Source organism: Equus caballus, chromosome 17 (assembly GCF_041296265.1).
Source record: "Equus caballus isolate H_3958 breed thoroughbred chromosome 17, TB-T2T, whole genome shotgun sequence".
In the NCBI taxonomy this organism is placed as follows: Eukaryota; Metazoa; Chordata; class Mammalia; order Perissodactyla; family Equidae; genus Equus; species Equus caballus.
Window position 1 is genome coordinate 49,747,539 of NC_091700.1, and position 26,974 is coordinate 49,774,512.

Consider the following 26,974-nt stretch of genomic DNA (forward strand, 5'->3'; position numbering starts at 1 on the left):
GTTTGCATGGCTGTGGAAAACTGGACAGCATTTTCAAAGCCCGTCTGCGTTGTTGCCAAGCACAGAGCCCCATCGAGTATTGTCTCACTGCTTCAGTTTGCTTTCAAAACTTAACAGCATCCCAATTATCCTGTTGTTACTGAATTCAGTTCTAAAGTGAATATGCTGGTTTTCTAAATTGGAATTTTTAGATGATAAAAACTTATATTGCCAAGTGAGATAAGCCAGATACTTAGCTAATTATGGCATGGAACTCATCCTGATTATACATATATATATTTTTTTCTCTTCATGTGCATATATATTTGTATTTGGAGACACGCATCCTGTTTTTGCTCTATTTCAGAATGCATTTTTCAATAGATGTTGAAACCACTTACATTTTAATTTTCTGAAGTGGTTTCTTTGATGGATATTTTATTATAGGAAGCATAGGACATTCGAGTCAATGGGGCCAGACATAAAAATGTGAAATAGGTAAAGTCTGGCTTTAGCTTTCTCTTTCAAGGTGACCTCCTGCTTCCCCAAGGGGCTGCCATGGCCAGGGCTCGCTGTCAAGGTGCCCAGGGCTTGCTGGCCTCCGCCTCCAGAGAGGTGTTTGTAGTACCGTCACAAACCTCAGGCTGTGAGTTTGCTGATGGTGTTCGCATTAGCCATCCTTGTTTGTAGAGTGTTGACTATACATGAGGTCTGGTCTACAGAGTGGTACTGGCAGAAATGAAGAGAGCAAACCGGCATCAGAACAAGGTCAAGCATCCAGAGTCTGTTTCATCTTCCTAGTGGGTGGAGCTTCCCTGCTAGTTACCAGTGGAGGCTGGCTCCAGAGGAAGGAAAGGAAAGAGGAAGTAGGACAGAATGTAGTGGGTACTTCTAGAAACAGGACTTGTGCTAAGTATTCTGCATATATATTATCTCATTTAATTTAACAAAACAATATGTTTTCTGAAAAATGTGCTTGAGAATAAACATTTTTTTGAGAAAAGTGGCAAGCCTCTTTCATCTAGCTCCTATTTTTCTGAGAGTTCCTCCTGCTGGCCCTTAGAAGGGCCTCCTTCCTTTCTCTGTTTAGACAAACAATTTTAAGGACTGAATTATGTGCTTGGTTTTTTTAAAGGTTACGGGTGAAAATAAGGTATTTTTTTCCTTTTTCTTTTCTTTTTTTTTGAGGAAGACTAGCCCTGAGCTAACATCCATGCCCATCTTCTTCTACTTTACATGTGGGATGCCTGCCACAGCACGGCTTGATAAACGGTGTGGAGGTCCATGTCCAGCATCTGGGCTGGCCAACCCCAGGCCACCGAAGCAGAGTGCATGAACTTGACCCCTATGCCACCTGGCCGGTCCCTAGATGTTTACTTTTGAAGGACAAAAACAGGCAAACACATTCAGAGACTGGATGCTTTTGGACTGCAGTGTGGAATTATTCATTCTTCTGCTCTGCATTTGATGGGACTGGCTCGACAAGAAAGCTTCAGATGTTAGAAAGGGGTTCTACCCAAGGTCTCTCTCCTGTGGCCTGGTCATCAGGGTTCTGGAGCTGTCTGGTAACCTGGCCAAATCCCACGATTTCTTCCAGAACCTGAGGTCTGGGCCATCTGAGCTTGTCAGGCGTATGTTCAGCTCAGTTGCCTGCAGAAACTGCCACACTTTGCACAGGCCGTGGGTGGCGAAGCACTTGTGTGTGCCCACCCTGCTGTTCAGCTTGGAGCCACCACTGGTTTCAATTATGACTTCAACAGGCAGCTTGGAGGGCTCCTCTATTCATTACGGTGCCTCACACTCTGTAATTAGTAATAAAGGAACACAGGTACTTCACAAAGGTAAAGAGCTAAACAATAATCAGGCAGTAAAGGCAATGCATTGGGATTTTTTTTCAGCTCTTTGTTTCTTTCAAGTTAAAAAAAAAAAAGACTTTCATTGCTTCATTTTATTTTCTTGCCTTGAATAATCTGGGTTTGAATCTCATTCTGGCCACTTATTAGCTGTGTGACTTTGAGTGTTTTACCTAACCTCGCTGTCCTCCAGTTTCTTTATGTGTAAAACAGAGATAACCATAGTTCCCATCTCATGGGGGTAGTTTGAGGATTAAAAGAGCTAATTCACGCAGAGTGCTTTGTAAGGAGCTTTGCTCATGTAAAAGCTTGTTCTGTAAATGTTAGTTCTCATTATTATTACCATTTTAATTTCAAGTGAAATGAATGCATAGCGTATAAGACATAGGCATAGGTCTTTTAAAAAACCTTCCATTGCATAGATTTTCAAGCACAAACACATGAATTGGTATCATTACCCCCCCATACACACATACGTACCCATGCTAGCATTGACAGTGATCAATATTTCATCAGTCTTGTTTCACGTAGCCCCCTGTGTTTTCTTCTAGAATATTTTAAAGTAAATCCCAAGCATCATGTCATTTCCCCCATAAATTTGAGTGGTTTTTTGATATTAAAATCCCTAATATGCCAAGAGCTTCTTTTTGATGTTAATGTCCCTAATATGCTAAGGGCTCTTTGGGACTGTCATCTTAACCTTGAACCCCAGGAGGACCCCCGGAGGAGTTACTGCAGTTAGTAAAAACTCTACAGATGTTTGTTCAATTAGTGAATGAACAGCCCAAACAGTGTTCCTCCGCCTTTTGGTAGATGCTCCATAGATATTTGTTGAGTGAATAAACGAGGGCAGCAATTTTACAGAGTGCCTGATGTATACGGAGATGCATGTTTTACAAAATCAACAAATATTTTTAATACTTGGATGAGACTTTTCAACACCTGAAATCCCACAGGTTTAATGTTGCCGTGAACATTCATAATGCCCAAATAATTAGCACTTGAAACAAGGTTTCATTCTGGTACTCAGATTATTTGTGAAAGTCTGACTGTAGGCAACTTCGTGAAAAGCAATTAGCAGATTCTTCAAACACATGACAAATCCTTTATTACTGTGCTTATAAGTGACATGGTTTACAGAAAACCAAATGTAATTAAATAACATCGAACTTGAAACCTACCACAGACTCAAGATATATGTTATACTTGGCAAGGCAAAACTTCTCAGACACTAGGTTGTTTCAGGTGAAAGATAAATTTCCGTTAAGTAATTCCAACGCGTTTTGTTTTTTGTCTTACAGACAGTTCCTTTGGCAACAACTTCCACTTTAGCTTTTATTATATAAAAATATAACAAAATTTCATTATATACAAACATTACATTACACAATGTACAGGTTAAAAACACTAAGAAAATGGCAAGCTGCAAGTGAAATTAAAGTCAATAGCATGATAAGAAAAATTAAATACTGCACACATTTCATAAAAATTACATTAACTACATTTTTGTTTGCAAATACCAAACAGTACCAAGGTGATTGGAAATAGCTTCCAACAACTTCATTTTAAGGCACATCTTGCATATTTATATATACAACACTGAAACCGGTCAATAACTTAGGGGCGTCTCGGAGTGACCTGTGTATGTGTGAAGACATGCAGCGTGGGATTACACATTTTCATTGGCTTCCTTCTTTGGGGACAGGTACCTGCCAGGGGGGGACTGATAGAGGGGCACCCCGATCTCCTGTAAGTCTGGGAGCCTCCCTGGACGGGGTGGGGAGAGCAGAGTGACTGTCCTGTCATAGTCTCTGTGTAGCACTTTCTCATAGACGCTCTGCAGCCCCACTGTCTTGGGCAGCTGGGCCTGGTAGTAATTGTCCCTGCGCAGAGGATCCCGAGGCAGGGACGTGCTCTTACAGAAGGTTGACATCTGGGCTGGCGCGTGAGGCGGGGGATGCGTGTTGGGCCCTCCGCAGGATGGGCTCCAGCAGCGGTCGGAGTGGCCCAGGATCTTACACTCAGCCGTGCACGCCCACAGTCCTGACATTAAAGAGAAAGGGAGAGAGCATGATGATTATCACTGACATTCCACACACCTCCGCCTCCATCTGCACAATGTCAGACAGGGTCAGGGTGGCTGAAAAGGAAAGCGTGCATGAAGAGGAAGGCCAGTGATTAACCATTTGAAGGGACATTGTTTCCTGTAAAGCCACTTAATACCAAGTGGGCTCAGCTTCTTTTGCTGGAAGCAAAACAATTTGATAAGCAGAATTCCCCTCCTCACTTAGCATCACCCCTTACTCTGCCCAACAGGATGGAAGTGTGCTTTATTCAAATGGTGTGGCAGCCTCGACTTGGCATTTTGAAATTCACTGTTATCTGGTCGGCCGGGATCCGGACCTCCAGGACTGAGAAGAGTTGGGGAAGAAGGAAGGGGTCTGGGAACGGAGATGGAGATGGGGCAAGCAGAGGCATGAGGGGAGGGAGAGGAGGAATGCTGAACTAGGCAGGAAAAAGAGTCCTCACCACTCTGCATGTGGTTGATGAGATCCTTTTTCAGGGCGTCCCCGCTAATGTCCGAATCGCTGTCGTTGAAATCACTGTCCCCTTTGCCGCTGTCTTTGCCGCTGAACTTCTCTGCTTCTCGGCCGGAGATGGTGTTGAAAGAGTGTCCTTTCCAGACCGCCACGGGGGGCGCCGGCTCCTTTCCGAAGCCGGGGGAGGCACCATACGGCTGCAGCAGGGAATAGGGGGAGGAGGGTGGGGGTTGGACGAGAGACAAACAAAAAAAAGTGCCACAGGTTAGGCATCTCCCGCGCACACCCACCCAGACCCCTCCAGTCTCTTCCCCCAGCCTGTCCGCGGAGCACGGAGGGGGGCGCCCTGCCGAAGGAAGGCCTCACCTCGGCGTGCGCGCCGCGGAGCCGCTGCTGCCCCTCGAAGTGACAGGAGCTTTCCCCGGTGGCGCTGCCGCCCTCCGAGCCCGGGACTTCGGCCGCGGCGACCGCGGGCGGGGGCGCGTCGGCCGCGGGGCTGCCAAAGGGCGCTTTGCCGCTGCCAGGGAAGGTGAGCACGTCGAACATGTTGGGCCTGGGCCCGGCTCCCCGGGCGGCCTCCTCCGGGGAGCCGGGAGCCGAGGCTCCGCCGCCCGCCGCCCCGGGCCGCTCTTCCCGGCGGGCCCCCCCTTTGCGCACCTCCTTCTTGCGGCGGTTGCAGGTGGTGGCGATGGCGATGATGGCAGCCAGCAGCAGCGTGCAGCTCCCTGCCAGCACGATGATGACGATCAGCGGCGTGTCCCATTGTAGCGCCGGCCCGGACGCCGCGAGCCGAGAGCCAGGTGGGCGAGAGCGCTCTGGGCTGCCCGCGCTGGCGGGCGCCACCGGCCCGTGCCCGCCGCCTGCTGTCACCACGAAGCTGACGGTGGCGGTGGTGGAGAGCGGGGGCCGGCCGCCGTCGGATATGACCAGCAGCGCCCGGAACACGCGGCCTGGCGGCTCCTGCGAGAGGTCGCCAGTGAGCACGATCTCCCCCGTGCGGCGGCCGATGGCGAAGGCTTCTCGCGGCTCCTGCTGCAGCAGGTCGAATGCCAGCTCCCCATTGGCCCCCTCGTCCGCATCCCGCGCCTGCACGCGCACCACGGCCGTGTCCCTTGCTGTGCGCCCGGGGACCGCCACTTCTAGGGAGCCGTTGGCTGGCGCTGGGTGCACCAGGACCGGTGCGTGATCGTTCTGGTCCAGCACCCGAACTTGTACCAGGGCGCTGCTGGAGAGCTGAGGGGAGCCGCCGTCGCTTGCCTGGATGCGCACGTCGAGCTGGCGCAGCGTCTCATAGTCGAAGCTGCGCAGCGCGTAGATGGCCCCAGTGGCCGGGTCCACCGAGACGTAGGTGGACACGGCACCCCCTGCGCGGCCCACCTCGGCCTCCAGCAGCTGGTAGGTGACCTGGCCGTTGCGGCCCAGGTCCGGGTCCCGGGCGGCCACCGTGGCCAAATAGGCGCCTGGGGGGTTGTTCTCACGCACAGACACTTCGTAGACCGGCCGCGTGAAGATCGGCGCGTTGTCGTTCTCGTCGCTCACGCGCACTGTGTAGGGGCGCACGGTGCGTAGCGGGGGCGCGCCGCGGTCCTCAGCAACCAGCGTCAGGTTGTACTCCGCGATGCGCTCGCGATCTAGGGACGCCGCGGTCACAACCAGGTAGCTGCCCGCGTAGGCCGGCTGCAGCCGGAAGTGCTCGTGCCCATAGAGGGCGCAGCGCACCTGCCCGTTGGCTCCCGAGTCTCTGTCCGAGGTGCTGACCAGCGCCACCAGGCTCTCGCGCGCCGCCCCTTCTGGCACCAGCGAGATGGCGCTGGCCTCTGGTGTCCCAGGCCCAGTAGTCGAGGTCGCGTCTGCCCCTCCGAGAGCAGCGGCGGCGGCAGCAGCTGCGAAAGGTGAGGTGGCAGGCGCACCCGGGGCGGCCAGCGGGGTGATGGAGATGTCCGGCGCGTTGTCATTGACGTCGCGGATCCGCACGATGACCTTGCAGGTGGCGGCGCGGGGCCCGGGGCCGCGGTCCTGAGCCCGCACGTCCAGCTCGTAGGTGTCCTGGCGCTCGTAGTCCACGGGTCCCGCCAGGGTCAGGCGGCCCGAGCGCGGGTCTAGGCGGAAGAGGCGGCGCGCCTCGGGCGGGGTGCGGGCGCCGAAGGCGAACACCACGTCGCCGTTGGGGCCCTCATCGGGGTCGGCCGCGTCCAGGTCCAGCAGTAGCGAGCCGACGGGCGCGTCCTCCGCCAGCTCCACTTCGGCCACAGCGCCCTGCGGGAATGCCGGGCTGTGGTCGTTGGCGTCCAGCACGCGCACGCTGAGGGCGGCTGTAGCAGAGCGCGGCGGGCGGCCGCCGTCCTGGGCCACCAGCTCCAGGCTGTAGGCGGCCTGGCTCTCGCGGTCCAGCTCCTGCAGCAGCACGAGGTCAGCGCACTGGGCGCCGTCCGCGCGCGTCTGCAGCTCCACGCGGAAGGGGCTGTGCGGCTCGGACAGGCGCACGCTCTGCAGCCCGTTGGCACCCACGTCCTCGTCCACTGGCACCTCCAGGGGAATGCGCGTGCCCACCGCTGCGCCCTCGGACACCTCCACGGGGATCTGGGCCCGGGGAAAGCGCGGCGCGTGGTCATTGACGTCCCTCACCTCCACCTCCACGTGCACGAGCCGGAACTGCTCCTGCGAGAAGCTGACCACATCGAAGGCCAGCACGCACTGAGGGGCCTGGCCACACAGCCGCTCGCGGTCCAGGCCCGCGTCCCCGACGGTCAGCTGCCCATCGCCCTCGCGTACCCTGAGCAGCGAGCTGTTGAACTGCTTCATCAGGCGGAAGCTTGTGTCTCCGGACACTTTCATATGCAGGTCCTCAGCCAGGGTCCCGATGACCGTACCAGGGGCGTCCTCCTCAAAGGTGCTGTATCGCACTGTCTTGCACTGGGCCACTGAGAGCACCCAGCAGAGGCTGAAGAGCTGCAAGGGGAAAAGGCAGGGGCTGCCCCCGCGCCTCGCTGGACTCATGCCGCCAGCCCCAAGTGCTGTTCCAAAAGACTGAGGAAGATTCCTCTCTGGTTTGCTGGTGCGGGCGTAGAGTCCCGGGCTCCTCGGAGCACGATCTTTGCAAGCTCCGTGAGGGAGAAATCTGGGGGCTGCAGCTCGGAGGCTCCGGCGGGCTCTAAGGACGCGCGGACCCGCCCTCAAACGGCAACTCTCTCTCCTTTCTCCTTGCTGGAGCTGCGCAGCCTCGCGCCGCCTCCTCCTTTATAGCCGCCGATATGCAAATCACCCGAGCCGGGCAGCCAATGGCACCCTCACCATTGCGCCGCTCCTACACCAGCCGCTAACAATCCCTGTAATGTGGAAAGGCTTAGAGGGGAAAGCAAGGAAGGAAAATTAGGGAATCTCTCCTTTGTTTCTTTAAGTCCTTTTGCTTTTTTCCTTTTCCTGTCAGCGCCCTGCATGTAGAGAAGTTGGCACAGGTCGCCAGGAATAAAAGAAGTGGATGGTTTTGTTAATTATGCCCCTCCCATACCGGTTGCTTGAACTAAGAGCAAACACCCTGGGGTTTCACCCCAGCGGCCCGGACCTCCCACCCACTCTCTGCGTTTTGCATCTCGGAGTCTTTTTAACGCTCGCAGACCTCTCTGCACAGACTTGCTCTGCCGAGGGAGACTCTGCTCTGTTCATCTTCTCTCCCTGCTTCCCACGGCGCCCGGATAGCCTCTCGATTAAGGAACCTGAAGGATAAAGGAAAATTGATTTTATTCAAATTTGTGTACGCGATTGTGTTTTGCTCGTGTGAGCCCCAGTGATCAGAGCTGCCACTTCTCTTTCAGAAAAGAGCCCTGCGATGTGTTAGTATGCATGTCACTGTCCAAATGGCTTTCTTAAGCCCTGGGCGCTAGCAGGGAAAGAAAAAAAAAGTTCCAAATAGGATTTAGCTTAGGCTTGAGTAGATTTGGAAAGGTTTCAAAGATCAGACTGTATCAAAGGCTTATGAAGCCCTCATTAGCAGTGGAAATAGAATGGCGTGGCAGGCGATCCCATTGGAGGCCCCAATGTCTGTATTATTTCACTGTGACAAGCTAAGGGGAGAGAAAGTTGAACAGTTTCCACAGAGGAGTCGGGCTAACTTGAATATAATGAGCAAACGCCACATGTATCCATTATGTTCCTCTATTCATCCCCAATCACTGCCATAACTCTCCGCTAAACGGTGATGGGCGCTGAATTCCACACAATACCCGGCTCGTATTAAAGTGCGTTTAGAGAACTTCCCCTCCTGATGCCCTGTTCCGCCTATTTAGAGGATTTTCTTTCTGTTCTAATAGGGCCGCTCTGGGAAGTTACTCTCATCCCGTCCCAGAAGAACAAAACCACAGCATGACGTTGAAACCTGGCACGAACCTGGGGGGGCTTAACCATCTGCTTACGACAGTGTGGAGCTTCGGCACTGCCAAACTCTGGGCTGGGTGGGTCCCAGAGCTGGCCAGGCATTTCGCTCTGCCCCCACAGGTATCCCCCCTTCAGCATCCCTGGAGACCAGGGAGACGGGGCTCCAAGGAGGAACAAGAGGAATTCTTACTGAAGAGCTCTATTGAGCAAGCTATGCAAATACAAACGAAGGAGGAGAGGTAACAACAAAAGTCACGCATGGAAGGATTTTTTTTTTAAAGGTGATGGATTTGATAAGCAGACTGCATTCAGTAAACATTATTCTGAATCCTGATTTTAGCCCTGCTGTCAGCATGCTGTCTTTGTTTTCCTCTCCCTCAAACCCGAGGGAATGTGTTCTGAGGTCCTCACAGAAGAGATGCAGGAGTTCTCCCCAGAGTAGGGAGACGAGCAAGGGAGCTGAGTGGGTACTGGGGGTGAGCGAGGGTGAAAGAGGTGCTCAGAGTTGCCAGAGAGCAAAAAATGCAGCTCCAGCCATCAATAAGTAAAAGCTCTTATGAGATCGAGGGAGTGGGGCGGTGGGTAGTTGGGGGCTTTCTCAGAGCGGTCGTACCTCTCGGTTCCCTTTCCCGCCTCCTCCACCTTGCAGCCCCGGGAGTGCGAAAAGCGATGAGACCGGGCAACTGCAGCCGCGCTGGGACGTGGAAAGGGCTACGCCCCCTACAGGAGCCCAATTCTCAGGCTTCTCTTCCGCTTTTTTTCTCCCTCCCATCTTTCATTTAATAGCTTGCTCTCTCTCTGCTCCCGCCTGAGACGTTTCTTGGAGGGTATGTGCAGCCCAAAGAATTGTCTGTCTTCTTTCTGAGACCTGCAACACACCCACTCCGGCCTGAGACCTCCTGGTGACCCTTGGCGCTCCGGTGGTCCCGCCCTCCCTCCTCACCCCTGTTCCCTGGTCGGCCCAGACGCGAACAGATTCAGAACTCGGTAGTTGGACAGCGGCCTCACGGGTGCCACGCGCGCAACCCGGGGAGGTCAGGTCCGCGCCGCGCTGCTGCTGTTGAGCCGAGCACCCGGGGAGAGGGCAAGGAGGGAGAGGGCAGTGGGTCCGGAGTCGCAGAGAAAGGATGTCTTCAGCTGTTCCCGTGAGTAGACGCTGACCCAGAGCCCGGCCGCCCGCGAGTGGCTGGGAGCCGGACCCCACGCCTGCGCCCCCCGCGCCCGCAGTTCTAGGCTGGACCGCGGGAGCCCAGCCGCGCGTTTTTTAAATTTGGGTTTTTTTGTTAGGCCAGAACATCGAAACTACCTAATGTTTTTACTCAAATCGCTTCCACGTCATAATGCTCATTCTCAAGACTGAAATAAACGAAGACGTGCTTGCGGAGGTGGCAAAGGGAAGAGTAGGGGAGCTGGCAAAAGGCAAGAGGCGGGAGGGGTGTGGGGCGGCTAGCAGCAGGTCCAACGCGTTTTGTCCGCTGCCAGCTCCTCGACCGCTCGGAAGTGGCCACGACAGCGGCGGCGCCAGGAAGCGCCGAGCGCGGAGCGCGGAGCCCGGGCGGAGAGCCGGGGAGCAGAGCGCCGAGCACGGCTGCGCGGCGGGCGAGCCGAGGCCTTTCCGAGGCGGCCGTAGAGGTGTGAAGGCACGCGAGCAGAGTGAGCTCCTGGCCCCGCCGCCTGCAGCCCCCAGATTATGGAAATACGATTTAAAATAGCGCATCAGCGCCTACAGCAACTCCCCGGGGAGGCAGACCATCCGGGGAGGTGGGGCCGCAGGAAGGGAGGGGAGCTCGCCCTCCCCGGGCGCTGATCCGGCCCCACAAAAGCTGCTCAAATCGACTTGTTATCATACCAAAGGCCTGGGCAGGCTCAAAGGAGCCCCTTTCTCTCGGTTTTAGCAACTTCGTCGGCAACTGTCTCGAAATTCTGAGAACAAACACAGCCCCACAATGGCCGGCGTTTTCTCGGAATGCAAATGTTGCGGGCTCCGCAAAGCTGGGTTTCTGTCACCGAGCCTAATGCCCGCATTGTGAAACTCGCGTGCAGACCCCGAGATTGACACCGGCGTCACGTGACGGATTAGGGCCCTAGGAAAGTTTTCAAAGCGGCGACAATGGAGGGCTCAGCCTGATCTGATATCTCCCACAGTTTAGCGGGAAAGAAAATCAGGATATATTCTCATATGTAATAGGATTATCTTTTCCATTTCAAGTTCTATACAGCATGTAATTTATTTTTAATTAGGATTATATCTACCAGGAAAGGGAACTAGGCTTTGCTGGGAAGTGTAATTCTAAGGATGGATGAGGAGAGGGGTTATTTTTGAACCTTTTAACTTAAAAAAAAAAAACGCCAAAAACTCAGGGCCCATCGTTTTTCCTCCTACAGGCTCACCCCATCTGATAAATCTTCCAGAGAAGTTTGCAGCAAGTGCTCGGCCAAGCCGAGAACACAGGCAGCTCTTCAGGGGCGTCCAGTTCATTCTTGTTAACGAAAGCACACTTTGGAGAAATCTCTTAGAATTCCTAAGTTGCTGGGTTTTACTCTCTAGAAATGCAACCGAGGTTTTTTCTATAACCCAAATGCTTATTTTCTATTTTTTAAGAAGTTCCCTGCACCCCCCCCCCCCCCACCTTATTGGGCTGTCAATACCAGTACAATGACTTTTAAACTTTAATACCAAACCACAGAGCAGCATCTTCTATAGCTCTCATTCAAACTCAGCAGTCAGACAATGAAACAGTTTGGGGGTGAAGGGAATTGTTATTTAAACATTAATTTTAGATTGATCCCAGTACCAGAAGCTCACAAACCCTGGACTATTTCCAGATCTGGGGCCACTCATCCTTTTGTGTGTTCTGTCCATCAGCTCACCCTGGAATACCCACTTTACCTGATAAGAAACAGAACACAGGCTCTGCAATCATCCTGCTTGGGTTCAAATCTGAACATTACCACTGATTTGCTGTGTGACCCTAGGCAAGTTACTTGGTCTTTCTGTATCTTAGTTCCCTCATCTGCAAAATGGGGATAAAAATAGTACCTTGTAAGGTTGTCTTGAGGACCACGTAAGATACCATATCCAGTGCTTAGGAAGCCCTGAACACATTAGTTATCATTTCCTTTTAAAGCACAGGGAAGAAACATCAGAGGCCATATAATCTAAACCTCTCATTTTATAGGTGAGTGATTTGTTCAGAAAGAAAAAAACCCTCTCCCTTTCCTATCTGCTTCTTTGCTTTAGTTACAATTATCCTTCTGATTCCTTTTTTTCTCCTCCTGGAAATAATAATAGATATGGTGGTAGGTGTATAGATCCCAAAGGAAGGAGAAAATGGCTGTGTGAAGGCTCAAGCAACTTTCCACCTTCATGTCATTTCAAAATCTTTTGGTTCTTTACTCTCTGGTTAAGATCACAGGATGACAAAGAAGAATTTTCAGTAGACATTTTTACCACCCACTTCCGCAGAAGCCGTGTGTCGTGACTGAAACCACCACAGAAACAAATATTTAATGGACAGCAACCCATGGTTCTGGGGGAGCAGGAGTATCCCACAGGACTTTCCCTCCTAGGACCCTAGGAGCACCAGTGACCTCCTGGGACTTACGCACAGAACCAGTGTGTAAAAAACGTTGGCCCCTGTGCTTCCGCTTTCTGTTAGTCTGCTAGGGCCACCATCCCCAAATGCCGCAGACTGCGTGCTTTAAACAGCGGCGACGTGTTCTCTTGCAGCTCTGGGGACCGGAGGTCCAGGATCAAGGTGCTGGGAGGGCTGCTCTCTCCTCAGGCCCCTCTCCTGGGCTGCTGATGGCCGCCCTCTCTCTCCCTGCGCTTGCCCCCGGCATCTCTTTCTCTTCTTAAAGGGACACCAGTCTTATTGGAATAGGGCCCCACCTTTATCACCTCATTTAACCTTCATTCCCTCCGCAAAGGCTCTGTCTCGAAATACACTCACATTCTGTGGTACCAGGTCTTAGGGCTTCAACCTGTGAAGTTTGAGGGGACACAAGTCAGTCCGTACACCCTCAGTCTCTCAACCAACACTGCTGAGAGCTCACTAAGTGCCAGATTACGTGGTAGGTGCTGTGGGAACAGAGATTAAAGAGCAAATGATCAATACTGATATAAATGTGTGATGGAATGAATAAATAAATGGGAGAGAAGAGACGAATCTCCCCATCAGAAGAATACTAGGGGCTGGCCCCAAGGCCCAGTGCTTAAGTTTGCACGCTCTGCTTTGGCGGTGCTGGGGGTTCCCCAGTTCAGATCCTGGGCATTGACCTACGCACCGCTCATCGAGCCATGCTGTGGCAGTGTCCCATATAGAAGAACTAGAATGACCTATAGCTAGGATATACAACTATGTGCTGGGGCTTTGGAGAGGAGAAAAGGAGGCAGATTGGCAACAGATGTTAGCTCAGGGCCAATCTTCCTCACCAAAAAAAGTGTATACTTAAAAAAAAAAAGAAGAATACCAAACAATTTATGTACATATTCTCCCCTCTAGGAGGGTGAGCATAACTCCCCATCCCTTGGTGTGGGTTGTGTATAGGGACTTCCTTCCAAAGAGGATGGTATGGAAATGAGGGGAAAAGAGTAATTTTACATGGAGAAACCTGACAGACACTACCTCAGCCGGGTGATCAAGGTCAACATCAACAGTGACAGGTCATGTGGATAATGTGTACCCTTGATGTGATGAAAATGGCACTTTACCTCAAGAACACAAAACCCCAGTCTAATCATGAGAAAAACAGCAAATGCAAATTGAAGGATAGACATCTTCCATCTTCAAGATACAAATACAATCTTCGAATCTACAAAATACCTGAGCAGCACTCCTCAAAACCGTCAAGGTGACCAGAAACAAAGAAAGTCTGAGAAACGGTCACAGTCAAGAGGAGCCTAAGGAGACACAATGACTAAATGTCACGTGGTATCTTGGAAGAAGAAATGACATTATGGGGATCTGCCTGGTGACGCAGTGGTTAAGTTTGCATGTTCCACTTCCCTGGCCCAGGGTTTGCTGGTTCAGATCCCAGGTGCAGACCTGTGCACCGCTTGTCAAGCCATGCGGGGCAGGCGTCCCACATATAAAGTAGAGGAAGATGGACATGGATGTGAGCTCAGGGCCAGTCTTCCTCAGCAAAAAGAGGAAGACTGGCAACAGATGTTAGCTCAGGGCTAATTTCCTCAAGAAAAAAACAATGACATTAGGGAAAAACCAAGGAAATCTGAATGAAGAATGGACTTTAGATAATAGCAATGTGTCAATATTGTTCATTTATTGTAACAAATGTGCCATATAATGTAAGATGTTAATAATAGGGGACACTGGGTATGGAGTTTATGGGAACTCTCTGTACTTTCATGCAATCTTTTTGTAAATTTAAACTGTTCTAAAATAAAAAGTTTATTAAGAAGAAAGAATTAAAGGAATCATAGAGCCTTCCGTCCAGCCCAGAGGCCGGGAAGGTAGAAGAGGAGACGGCATCCTCCTTGTGTGTGAGGAGTGCCGCGATGAAGTCTCACACTGCTGCTGCCCACAGTCCTTGGGAGAGTGGAACACCTGGACCCGTGCCACACGTCAAGAGCGGTGGTGCAGGTGTGTGCTGCATGCCTGTATGAACCCAGAGGAGGGGGCCCAATTTTGCTGGGGAGTGGGCATGCTCAGGGAAAGCTACCCGGGGGAGGTGACATCTGAGCTGAGTTTTGACAGATGAGTAGAAACAAGCTAGGAGTAGAAGGAGAGAGGGAGGGGTGGAGATGAACAGGGCATTTCCTGCTGGAGGACGACCAGCAAGCTCAGGGCCATGAAGGTCTGAGGGCTGGGGTGTAGGGCGCCATGAGGGGCTGGGGTAGGGGCATAGGGGTGAAGACAGCCAGGGCGAGCAGGTAGGTGCTTCATACCCCATGTTAAGGAGTTCCAGTTTTATTCTTAAGGCAATGGGGAGCTGTTGAAGGATGTCACCCCTGAAATCAATAGACTCACCAGGGAAAAGGGAGTGCGAAAGAAGGGCGGGAAGGGAAGTGGAGCAAAAAGCTTACACTGGCGGACTTTGATCTGGCAGAGAGGGGAAGGGCAACTCTCTCAAGAGACTGGTTAGGGAACAGTGACTAGCTAGTTAGTGACCTGGCCGAATCCCAAGAGATTCCGGGCAGAGAGGAGATAGCACTTGCTGTCTGTGGGTTCAGCCAGGGGACTGTGTTTGCTGATGTGTCGGTCCTGTCTCCTCCTCTAGCCAGAGGGCGCTGAAGTGAGCAGCGCGGAAGGAACAGCTTGGTGAAGCCTGGGCATCACAGTCCCCTGGAGACCGTGGTTCCTCTTGGGAGCCTTCTCTCTGAAGTCTGGCTCCCAGGGCAGTGCAGGAGCACAGCAGTGGTGGGGAGAAAAAGCAGGTGGCTTTTTGTTCAGAAAAGCCAGGAGCAAGTCTAGAGTCACTTCAGTATGTCTTCGTTGGCCGTCTGCCCAAGAGAAACGGTGGTGGGGCGGAAGCCGGCAGTTCCGCAGCTGGCCACGGCCTGGGGGTGTGGACAGAGAGCCGGTGCTCCCCTCATTGCCTGAAGATTCAATGTGAGGGCAGGAATTAAGGATTTCCCTGGAGCCCTTTTGATGTGGATCTAGTCTGCCCCAGGGAGAGAAGCCCAATGTGTCCTGGCCTACCTGTCCGTCTATGTGATTCATCTCTAAAGTTATACAACCACGCCATAACCAGACCCCACCTGCACTCATACCATTTAATTAACTTTTACATCATCTTGCCTTTGTCTAGTAAAAATAAGTCACATACCCATGCCTATAAATTTAGCCCCAACCCTCAACACATTGCAGCCCTTCCCTGCCCATGGCTCCTGTCCCCATGCTATTCTCTGAATAAAGGAGCACTACTGCTAGACCTTGAGAGTCCAAGAAGTCTGTCTTTCAACTCCTCGGCTCGCCGAGCCCACTTCACTTTGGTTGGAAAGTGTGGGATGTAGGATGTGGCCTGGGCTCCTAGGAACTTGTTTATGGGTCATGGGAACTTTGAGGCAGAATTAGGACTGATTACCGAGTACATGGTGGAAAAAAGAGGTGTAGATAACCAAAGGAGCCTTCAGTGAGGAGCAAAAGAACCACAAATGTCTGCTTAAACCATGTGCGGGAACTCTGTAGTTGGATAAATTCGATGGATGAATTGCTTTCAGAGCCTAAAACATGTTGCTGCAAATTTTGGGTTTTGTTTTTAATAAATCCCACATGATTGAAAAGAAATTGAAGCAGGAAATTAGAGCCTTTTCAAGGCAGAAAGAATTTTAATCGTTGACCAGTCTTTTTTTTCCCTTCCCTCAAAGTCATTGTTCTGTAAGTGCGGAAGACTTCTGACTCAGGCCATTCTTTGCATCAGACGGCTTGAACTCGCCTGCTCCAAGTGGGTCACAATCCACTTTTGAAATGGAAATGAAGTCTGCATGGCAGCCTCACCCTCAGAGGCCTGGGACCCGGCCCAGCCAGGGCATGGCAGAGCCTGGTGTTATAAATTTCTCTGTAGATCTGAGAGCAGTTTTAGGCCATTGATCTCACGTCACCCAGAATCGAGATGGAGTGACAGCTGATAAACTGCATGGTGACAGGCTGAGGCCTTGGGAAAAAAAAAAGTCTAGATGTGGCATAAAAACAAAAAAAGAGCTGATGGATTAGTTATCGGCCTCCCCATTCCCCTCACCCTGGATTATTTCTGAACACTTTAGAAGCATTTATTTTCAGGTAATTTTACAGTTGTCTTTTTGTCCTTCAGAGGTGCTTTGGTCTACGAAACCTCTCAGGGAATTTAGATGGAATCATTCTTATATGTATTTCTCGACAGCCCCCGGAGGTCCCCAAAGTCTTGCTCTTAGGCCGAACCCTTAGGAAGCTTTTACCTGGATGTCCTGGGAACTGGGATGCAAATAACCACCGGCATTAATGCTAATTTATGATGCTTTAGCCCATCATCCAGCCTGCAGTGCTCCAACACATTGCACTTTAATAAGGGCCAGCGGGGAAAGAGGTCCCTTGGTGGGAGCAAGAATAGGAGATAGGAGGCTCTGTGGCCAATATTTAAATGAGTATTTTCCCCCCCAAAACTTTCTGAATCCTCTCTTGATTCCAGCTCCTCTGTCCAAAGGGCAGTGTGAATCACCTGTCAGTCCCAGAAGGCCTGGAGTGCCTTCAGAAGGATGCTGAGGAGGTGAGGTGAGAGGGCCAGGGAGATTAGGCGAGAGGGAGATTAGGGGAGTGTGGCGGATCATTTGTGTTTGGGGATGAATGAAGGTTGAATTCTTGCTGCCCTGGCTCCGAGCTCCCGCTTTGGTGTCCAGTGTGGGAACCCGGGATGGGGAAGAATGGGCTGCTCCACGCATTGAACCGAGAGCCCTCTCGGGCACGGCCGGCCATTTGTAGGGCATTAATCTTGCTTTGCTTTGCCTGGGGAGCCTTGTATAGAGGCCCATGGTCTCAGAGGACAGAGAAGAGGGTTAGATGGAGGGATCAGAGCCCCCACAGGGAAAAATAATGTGACAGGCTGTCAGAACATGGCGACTGGGTGACTCCTGTTCCCTCAGTGGCCAGGGGGCCCTGCCGGGCCCTGCATCCTTCAGGGCTGGGAGCTGGGAGGAGGGAACAATATAGGATGTGTGATGGATTACACACTTTTCCATCAAACCCAAGTAGAGGCTTTTGCTGGATTTCTGGAAAAGCAGAAGTGGAGTGGCTTTTTCCAGGAGTGGAATGCCATAAGTAGAATATTTTGGAGGATGATTCTAGTGATAAGGAGCCATGGAATCTACCAGGATCAGAACGACTGCTTACTGAGGACAACTGTGGAGGTATGCCTCCAAGAGGAAATTCAGGGGGCAACAGCAAAATGCAGCTCGTCAAAGTCTGCGGTAGGAGTTCTCCAACTTAGGAGAATTGTATCAGTCAGGATGGGCCAGGTTATGCTTCAGTAACAAAGAATCCCCAAATCTTAGTGACTTGAAACAACAAGTATATTTTTTGCATACTCTGCCTGCCCATCACAGCTGGCCTGGGGGATGTGCTGTATGCTATCCTCACCTGGGGACCCAGACTGACGAAGTAGCCACCATCTGGGACTTTCTCCTTGATGTGGCAGAAGGAAGAGCAAATGCAGCCAATTGTGCATTGGCTCTTCAAGTTTCCACCCAGATATGACACACTTCACTTCTGCTTACATTTCTTTGTCCATTTCAGAATCTTAGTAATGTAGTGTAAAGCTGCTTCTGCTGGGTCATCAGAAGGCAGGCTTGAGGGAACAGTGGGAGAGCTGGACAAAACCGTTAGACAGGCTGAAAGCCAGGGTATGGGCTCTGAGCTTGCTTCCTCTTCTCAGGTCTTGGACAAATTATTACTTTTTTTTTTTTGCGGCAGGAAAATAGCAGTTGGGAGAAAAGCTGGTCAAAGGCATATGCGCCTCTAAATCCAGGGAAGGTCAGAAATAAATTAGAAGTGTCCTCATGTGACACATTCCTTAAAGTATGGGCTAAATTACAGCTCCAGACTAATTAGTGAGGAAATCCCCCAAGAGTGAAAGATTGAGTATTGGTAATGGGATTACATGTCCTCTCTCTCGTGCTTGGGGAAAACTTGCATAAAGTATCTTCATTAATCACAGTCCTAATGGCTTTTACTTTTACCACCATCAACCGACTCCCAGGATCAAAAACATTTTACCAAGCAACTTTCAGAGTGTGGAACTACGCTCTGCTGAGTGCTTCACACTTGGGTTAAACCATCTGCCTTTTAGGGGCATCAATCACGGAGACAGAAGTACTCAGGGCCGTGGAACAAATACTGAGAACAACCTGAATATGAATATTGACACTCTGGGAGGCCTGGAGGATAAATGTTCCTCTGCAGGGAAATCAGAAGAGAAGGGATCGTGTATAATATGGAGGAAGAATCTAACGAGGAGAATTTAGTTTATTGTGTGTGCCATCCACAGTGCTGGGCACTGGGGGACAAGCTTCTGCCCTCTAGGACATTATGGTCAGTGGGGAAGGCAGCCACACCATTGCACAACCTCAGTGTAATGTGGTTAGTGATAAATTTAGTGATAAATGCCCAGGAGAGGAGATTGGATTCTAGGACCTCACTTAAGAAGGGGAGACGGCTCAGGGAACTCCTGTGAGAAGCAGAGGGCTATTTTAGGCCAAGCATTGGACTTGAGAGTAAGTGTAGGGCAGGAATAATGGCCATTGTGTACTTCCCAAGCTCATTTATAACCACAAATATCCAAAAGACCCAGAGACTAAAATATCTCCTGTTAGAGATGAATACAATATAATATTCACATTTCTTGAAGTGGGCGAGGTATAAGTCATACATAAAATAATACGATATTTTAAGAGAGAATTTAGAGAATGTGGAGAGACACAGGATGTCTTGCTGGTATCCTGGTTTCAACATTCTGTTTCCAAATTTGTTAAATGAAGTGAATAATTCTGGCCCCACCTATCTCAGAGTTGAGGTGAGGGTTCCATGACATAAAGAATGCAGAAGCCCTTTACAAACAGCAAAGCATTATATACAGTAAGCTGACAGGGAGGCTTAAACTAAAGGGACACGGAGTGAGTTTTACAGACAAGTGTGGTGGTGGTGGGGGGACGGTGAGGGAAGGGGAGCGGCTTGGGGCAACTGCTGGAAGGCAAAAGAGAGGCCAGATCTGAAGTCCATGGGAAAGTTTTCAGTATCTTTGAGCCAAGAGGTGGGGCAGTGGTAAAGGGAGAAGAGTAGAGCTCTGCTCAGCTGAGGTCAGGAGGGGCTAGAGGCTGGACATCGGTTAGAGAGGAGGTCACTCACTGCTTTCTCCTTAGTGCCTGGCATAGAGAAGCCACCAATAAATATGTGTAGAATGAACGAATGAATGAAATAGCATCTCCTTCAGTTGTACCAGGGACCCAATATTGACTCCTTGCCCCCACACAACAGCAGGAGACTCCTGGTTAATTTTAGTAAATGTGAGTCAGGAGAGGTAGCAGGGCAGACCCAGTGTCGGAGATTCAGTTCCAGACTGGGCAGGCCAAGGCAGGAGGCCCTGTACCTTGGACAGCAGTTCTAGAAAGTTGTGATGCCCTAGATGCGTTGCGCCAGTGCCAGACTGGAATGCCATCCTGCCTGTTCTGCCTGCTCTGGGTTCCATACCCGGCAACATTTGGTCCCTCTTCCCTGAGAGCCCCCAGCCTGATTCCAGCTCCCTGAGGAAGGGCTGGCCCCCTCCCACCACTCCTGCCCAACTCCAGGCTGGTCAAGGCAGCTTCAGCATCTGGGTTTCACTGAATCTTTCTTCACTGGGGCCTTTAAGGCATTGCTCCTTCCCAGACGTCAGCTCTCCCGATGCCAAACCCAGCTCAGAGGCGATTCTAGTTCATTCGCAGACAAGCTCATATTATATGTCATTTATCAAAATCACATTCATATGTTAAATTCTGTCTCCAGGAGAAAAAAGCATAGCCCTAGGACACATCTTGGGAAGTTTGTTGCTTACCGTATGTCCTTTTGATACCTCCTGGCTGGTTCTGGATGTGTCCTGTCTTGCTCTGTTGGTATTCCCTAAGACTTAGAACGCAACCCTCTGCTGATAATAATAGTAATAATACTTCTAATAATGGTCACGGGCGTTGAGCACTTTGCCATTGTGCAGGCAGTTCACGTCCTTAATTTAATTCTCTCAATGGCTCTGTAAAGTAGGTATTACTACCACAATTTTCAAAGAAACTGAGGCTCAGAGAAATTAAATAATGTCTGCCAAGGCTCCTAGCCAGTTAACGGCAAGGAAAAATTTAAATCCAATTCTGATGGTGCAAACTCCCGTGTGTTTTCTATCATACGGAGCTACACCCTGATTTCACCACCATCTCACTCTCAGGGGGCCGTCTGCTCTTTTAGCTCCTCTGTCCTCTCTCAGAGGCCCCTGACGGGTTTCAAATGTGTGGGACTCCAGCTCCCATCTCCAGCCATGACCCCTCTCCTGAGCTCCTCTCTGTGTCTCTTGGTTGGGCATTGTGTTTGGATACCCAGCTATAATTTCCCAGAGAGTGGGCAGGAAGCAAAATTCCTCCCATCACTTCTCCAGCTGGACCTTCTTCTCTCTGTCAGTAGCACACTGTCTTCCAGTCTCCCAGATTGGAATCAAGTTTATATTTTCACTCTCCCTCATTACCTCTAACCGATCAGGTTTTTTGGTAAGATGTGTTATGCTCCAAAACGTCTCTTGTATCTATTTCTGACTTCCAGTCTATGGCCCCCATCCTAGGTCAGGCCTCTTCCACTCAGGCCTGGATGATTGAAATAAAGCTTCTGAAGTGAGCTGCCTACTAGAACACACGGCACCTTTGTGTACATTAGAAAAAGCCTGCCTTTCCTCTGGATAGATTCAGCCCCATGGCAGGGCACATGGCTTGGCAAGAGCACAGGCTGGGATTCAGTTCCCATTGGCTCCTTCAGTTAGGAGAATTTGTGCAGTGAACAGCCTGCACAACTGTGCATGGTGACCCCAGAAGTGAGCCCTCTCCTTGCCTCACGTTTCTCCTCCTTCAAAACATTCTCATCTAGGGTGATTTCAAAATATTCAGCAACAGGTATGGCCTGGGCCCTGACCAGTCAGAATGGATTGGCCTTAGCTGAGGAGCAGGATCTACAGGCTTCCTACTGAGCCAGGCATTGACGCTTTAATTGCTGGATTTTGGGAAGTTGAGGAGATCATGGCAAGTGGCTAGGGTGGTACTTGGGAGTTCACAGCAGTGGATTTTTACCAACCAGTTTGGCAGTATTTTAACAACGGGCACAGCCTTCCTGGTGCGTATGGGCGGAATATTAGCTCTGTTTATCCTGCTCTGAGGAACTCTGCACAGGTTGCCATCCAAGTCCACTCATCAGTAGTATCTGGATATTTCCCACTTAGCAATCATCAATTTCTGCTGACAACAAGGACCTTGACATAATGATTGTTCTAGGATAGGCTGAAATTTAGGTGTGCTTATCATCAGAGCAAGTTCAGGCTCTTTGCAGACCTGCCTCCAGGGGGCGCACAAGATGTCCTCCTCTCTCTCAGACCTGTCATCATTCCACCTGCTCACCCTACCCCGCCGCCTGCAACAGGAGCAAACGAGCCTGGGGTCAAGACCTAAAAAGATTCAGAGAGACATGCAAATGGATACAGGCTAGGGGAGATACACAGAGGTTAACTTGGCAGATATTAACACAGATGTTAAGCCTGGTCATCTCTAACTCTATTTCTATCTATAAAATAGAAGTTTTACTCTTTTTCTTACTACTTCCCATTCCAACAGGTAGCCAGGCTCTTGGCGTTTCCTTGCTTACAAGGTTTGTTCTGGGCCAAAAATGAAAGCTACTCTGAGAACCAGAGAGGAGGAGAGAATGGGGTACGCGTCTGGGGGTGTGAGCAGTGGTGTGGTTGGAGCTTTCCCTCTGTTAGGAAAGAAACAGGTGGCCATGCCCTGGGGAGGGGGCCAGGCTGGGAGGAGGGGGGGTGTGCTTCTAGGGAGTTGGCTCTCCGGGTCTCCCAGCCTCACCTGAAGGGACCGTATGGTGTCCCCGGGTGCCTGGTGTGGCTCATTGATGGGAGGATTCACTGCAGAGGCCTCTGGGATCTTTGCTCAAATCTGGGGGGAGCACCCCAATACTGACTACAGTGAATTTCTGACCAGTTCAGCAGGATGGTGTTTTAGAGTTCGATTTAATGAGGAAAATAAAGCAACGAATCGTTCTTTCATACCTATATTTGTAAAGAAAGTTTTATCCCTGCCTTAAAGCTTTCTTCAGGCCTCTTTCTTGCGTCTCTCCCTTTATCTCTGCCTCTGTCTCTCAACTCATCCCCTTTTTTATTGCTTCTGGCTCCTCCCTTGTGGCTGGTGTGATAGCACTGGTCCGGGGAGCCTGCCTCAGAGGGGGCCTCTGTGTAACGTCCAGCAGAAACCAGCAGTGGCTCAAAGTAGAGGAGGCGAGGAGTCCTTGTGGGGCAGGCTCTGCCATAGTCAGTAGGGGGAGGGGCTCAGCTTCACCCAGGCCTCTTTCCACACCTTCTCCCCTTGTCTAGGACCTAAAACCCAGCGGCCAAGCAGTCTGTGGACTTGGGGTAGCGGCCGAGAAAGCCAGTCAGCCTGTCTCTGTCCAGACCCTGAGTCTGTGGTACCAAAAGTGTCCCTGGACAGCAAGTTGACTCAAATCGCTTCTCGTCTTCTTCCTTAGTGAGACACCTCTGGAGTTTTAGCTGGGCTCGTGGCCGTCTAGAATCAAGACTACATTTCTCAGTCTTCCCTGTAGCTGGATATGGCTATGACGCTCAATTCTGGCAATGAGACGGAAGCAGAAATGTTCTGAGTGATTTTTGGGAAATGGCCTGGATTGCTGTGACCTTATTTGTCCTTCTTTCTTTTTCTTTCTAGAATAGGACTTGGCAAACTTCTTCCGTGAAGGACCAGATAGTAAGTATTTTCAGCTCTGTGGGCCATGTGATCTCTGTCGCGACTACCCAGTTCTGTTGCTGAACTTCAAAAGCAGCTACAGACTAAATGTAAACAAATGGGTAAGGCTGTGTTCCAAATAAGACCTTATTTAGCAAAACAGGAGGAGGACTGGATTTGGCTTGAGAGCAGTACTTTGCTCAGCCCTGGCCTACGATGCATGTGTGGTGGCTGGAGTGAGAGCAGCCATATTGGACCATGAGGTAGAAGTCATGTACTGAGGGTGGCAGAGAAGTAAGCTAAGAGCCTGAGTTCCCAGTTTTCACACAGCCGCCCTGTGAGTCCTTTGGATTTCATTTACATGAGGAAAATAAAGTTCTACCTTGCTTAAGCTACTGTCAGTTGCTAAGGAGCCTAATCCTGACTAATACACCATTCATGTGTGGTTAAGCCCAACTCACCAGAGTAGGAGACCGTTGAAGAACATAGGATTAAAGCTCTAGCAAGGAATGAAGCACGCATTTTCCAGGGGTGTGTCCTATATTCTGCACACCTCCGGAATTTTCCACCCATCTCGATGAACTGAGGCCACAAATAAAACTTTGTGACTGATCTTTGTGTCACCCGCAGGTGGGGAGGGGCATGGAGAGTCAGCGTAACTGACTTGTGGTCGGTGTGACTGACAGGCCCAGGGGTTGGCAGGATGCAACGTTTGGTGGCTGTCTCTGCAGCTCCACACACTGGAACCTAGCTGTGACACATGCAAATGAGGTTTACAAGGTGTAAATGCAAGTGAGCTGAGTTTTAGCACCTTTTTTCTTTTTTTCTTTTGGCTGTCAGTGGGAAGCCCTCCCTGGAACCAGTGGTGGGAGAGCCCTTTAGTAATTCCTCCGACGATTGAGTGTCTTGTGTCTAAGGATCTGACACTGCTGAATTCCTTGGGGAGATCCAAAAGCTCAGTTCGTAGCATCTGGGAGTGTCACGGAAGTGGAAAGAATCACGGGGTAATAGAAAATTAAAGGGCTATGGACAAACCCTGCAACTTGTCTCTGACTCCAAAAATGTCTCTTTCTCTGCAGCTGCTGGACTGGCCGCTTGCTGGGAGCCTTGCCGCCCTTCTCCTGCTCCAGGCAATGCTGCGCTTGTTTCTGGGGGCAGACTGCTGCTTTATGGAAGGCCGGGGGTTGTCGCTCCTGGAGGAGAGAAAGCAGAGTGGTGTTGTGCCCACATTCTGTCTTCAAGCATTTAAAGGTGTATGTGTGTGTGTGTGTGTTTAATGAGGCAGTTGTGGGCAAACTGTTGCCTGTATTACATGAAAGAGGAGAGGAATGGGCTACTTTCAAACAAGAGAGATTTTGATTAGACCTAAAGAAGAAAGCCTTAGCCTTCGAGTGATGAACTACCACGCTGGGAAGCTGAGGTGAGGATGCCAAATCCCTGAGCTGAGCTGACGAATGGCGGGATGATGAGTCAGACTTAGAAGCACGTGGATCTGAGTTCACATCCTGGTGTACAGCCTCTCACTTGCTGCTTGGCCTTGGGCATGTTGCTCAACCTCTCTGACCCTTAGTTCCCTAGCTCACTGGGTAGTTAGGGAACTAAGCTACCTTAGCGATAACAGGAACTCAGGCTTCTTCTAGCTTGTTTCTTGGCCATCCTCAGAAGATACTTTCACCTCGTGGTCCAAGACGGCTGCTCTCACTCCAGCCACTACACATGCATTTGTGAAAACTAATAACCAGAAACCTCATTTACAATGGAGTTGGGAGGCCAGAAGAGAGAACTCTCATGCATGTGCCAGCAAAGCACACAGGACAGATCCCAACAGGAAGAGAGGGACCTGCATCTCCAACAGGAAGTGATACTACTTTCTGCCCCAGCAAGAAGGAAGGGAGAAATTCCTCTTGCCTAGCAACAGCTCAGCCAATGAGAGACTGCCATAACTCAGCCAAGGAAAAGCCACTGCACTCCCAGTCTCCTCCAGCGGACTCTGGGTTTACAGCAGCCCCTCCCAAATGCTTAAAGGGATGTTTCTCTCCTTTGTTTCCTGGGACTTGCCTGTGGCTCTCTGTAGACCGCATGTCCCGAAATGTAATTCTTTGCTGTTTTGCTAGTAGAATAAATGGCAGTTAATTTGTTTTAGGTCAACATATTCTGGACCAGAAATTGGCAAAGGAAGCTCCACAAGCCAAATCCAGTCTTCCACCTGTTTTGGTCAGCAGACGGTAACACTGCCGACTTGCCAGGGAGGCTGTCAGGAATGGGTGTGGCAGTGGTCGTAAAGGGCTAGCACAGTGTCTTACCCAGAGCAAATGCTCAGAAAATCTGAAATGACAGACGAGAGCCCCTCAGCCCTGCTCAGGTCGGGTATTTGCCTGAGTGAGGCCGCTGAATCAGTGCCCACTGTCTGTGCAGGTCGGATTGCACTGAGGACCAGGACAACTTCCACTGCAAAGGCCCTTCTGGATCCCTTCCTTCACGTCTTCATCTTCTGCATCTCAGGTCAAAGCTTCCTCTGGAAACCTTCCCTGGCTTCCGCAGCCCAGTCAAAGCCCTCGCCACACACTCTCAGGACCCTGTGGACCTCACTTTGTCACCCTGGCCTCAGCAGCTGCTGTTTGTGGTTTCTGAGATCATTTGTTAACATCTGTCTCTCCACCATACTCTAAGTTCCAGAGGGCAGGGGCTATGTCTGCTTTTCTCACCATTGCATTCTCAGTAGCCAGCAGCATACCTGGCGCATAGTAGATGCTCAGTAAATGTTTGTACGGTGAGTGAATAAATGAAGGCTGTGTCCCTCCCTCTGATTGTATTTATATCGATGCTTTCTGTTCTCTCAGATCAGTTTGCATAATTATTCCCCTAACCTGACCGGTTCTGCGCTTTGCCCCCAGCTTCATGTGCCCATCAGGGGGGCTTGTACCTCACTGAACACCAAACCACCTGGTTGTGGAGGCCAGAGGCTTCCAGAGGACGTAGGGTCAAAAGGCTGGGGAGCTGTCAGATAGCTAGGGAATTTTGCGTTAGATGGGCTGCTGCATAACTATCTGCTTTCAAAGGCTTCGGGCTAATCAGAATTTCAAAGGATACTTTTAAATGTAATAGGATTCTACCTGAAAGAGCAATGAGCGAGGCATTGGAGCTGTTTATTCCTCTAGTTGCTATTCTAGGCTTGTATCAAAGATAGCTAGGGCCTTGCGATTTTATTTTCATTCTGGCACAAAATGGAAAAATCTAATGTGAGGGCAGGATGGCGGTGCTGGCGAGACCACAAAGAAATACTCCACCCAGCTCCTTGCCTCAGTTATTCTAAGGAGAACAGAGGAGCACAGGAAGCTGACTGAGCAGTGTCCTTCTCAGCCGAGTCTTCCTGTGAATACAGGTCAAGTTTTCTCTTCCTTTCCCCAAAACAGCCTTGGCGGGTCCACGTGGGTTAGACATATCCTCAAACATGGGCAGCACTTCACATAGAAAGTGTTAAAGATCCCCTTTAAAATTAAAATCACTAGTATTAACACTTTTCATTGTTTTTATGACTGTTGCTTTTGACCATCGTAGTCTTGGGGAAACTTGTGTAGAAGAAAAAAAATAAAACCACCAAAACAACCCCTTCTCAAAATTGTGGCCGGGGGAGGGAGGGAAGCTGGGAAAGCACACGAGTACATATGGTATTTTAAAAGATCTGCACCTGCTTTTCTCAGACCAGCTGGCAGACTATTCAAAGAAAAGAACCGTTCTTTCTGGAAATACTCAGGACTGAAATCATCTATCAG

At 50.5% G+C, this 26,974-nt stretch overlaps 1 protein-coding gene and 1 long non-coding RNA gene across 4 annotated transcripts; one reads left to right on the forward strand and one right to left on the reverse strand.

The window, feature by feature from the left end:
- Window positions 1-2,914: 2,914 nt before the first annotated feature.
- On the reverse strand, window positions 2,915-7,717 carry PCDH8 (protocadherin 8). 3 transcript variants are annotated; one of them, XR_011427975.1, is made up of 4 exons: window positions 5,030-7,578; window positions 4,739-4,889; window positions 4,362-4,569; window positions 2,915-3,875 (listed from the first exon to the last, which is right to left on the reverse strand). XR_011427975.1 is itself a non-coding variant. In XM_023621666.2 (3 exons), exons 1-3 carry the CDS (start codon window positions 7,367-7,369, stop codon window positions 3,502-3,504), a joined length of 2,922 nt encoding a protein of 973 aa, XP_023477434.2. In that variant the 5' UTR covers window positions 7,370-7,717; the 3' UTR covers window positions 2,915-3,501. The 3 variants fall into 3 exon arrangements, 2 of the variants coding, with proteins under 2 accessions (XP_023477434.2, XP_023477433.2); XM_023621666.2 differs by lacking the exon at window positions 4,739-4,889 and having other exon boundaries at window positions 5,030-7,717; XM_023621665.2 differs by having other exon boundaries at window positions 4,739-7,593.
- Window positions 6,074-26,721, forward strand: LOC111768597 (uncharacterized). The gene is made up of 3 exons (XR_002801040.2): window positions 6,074-6,264; window positions 23,184-23,222; window positions 24,281-26,721. It is a non-coding gene; the product is annotated as an uncharacterized lncRNA (long non-coding RNA).
- Window positions 26,722-26,974: the final 253 nt, after the last annotated feature.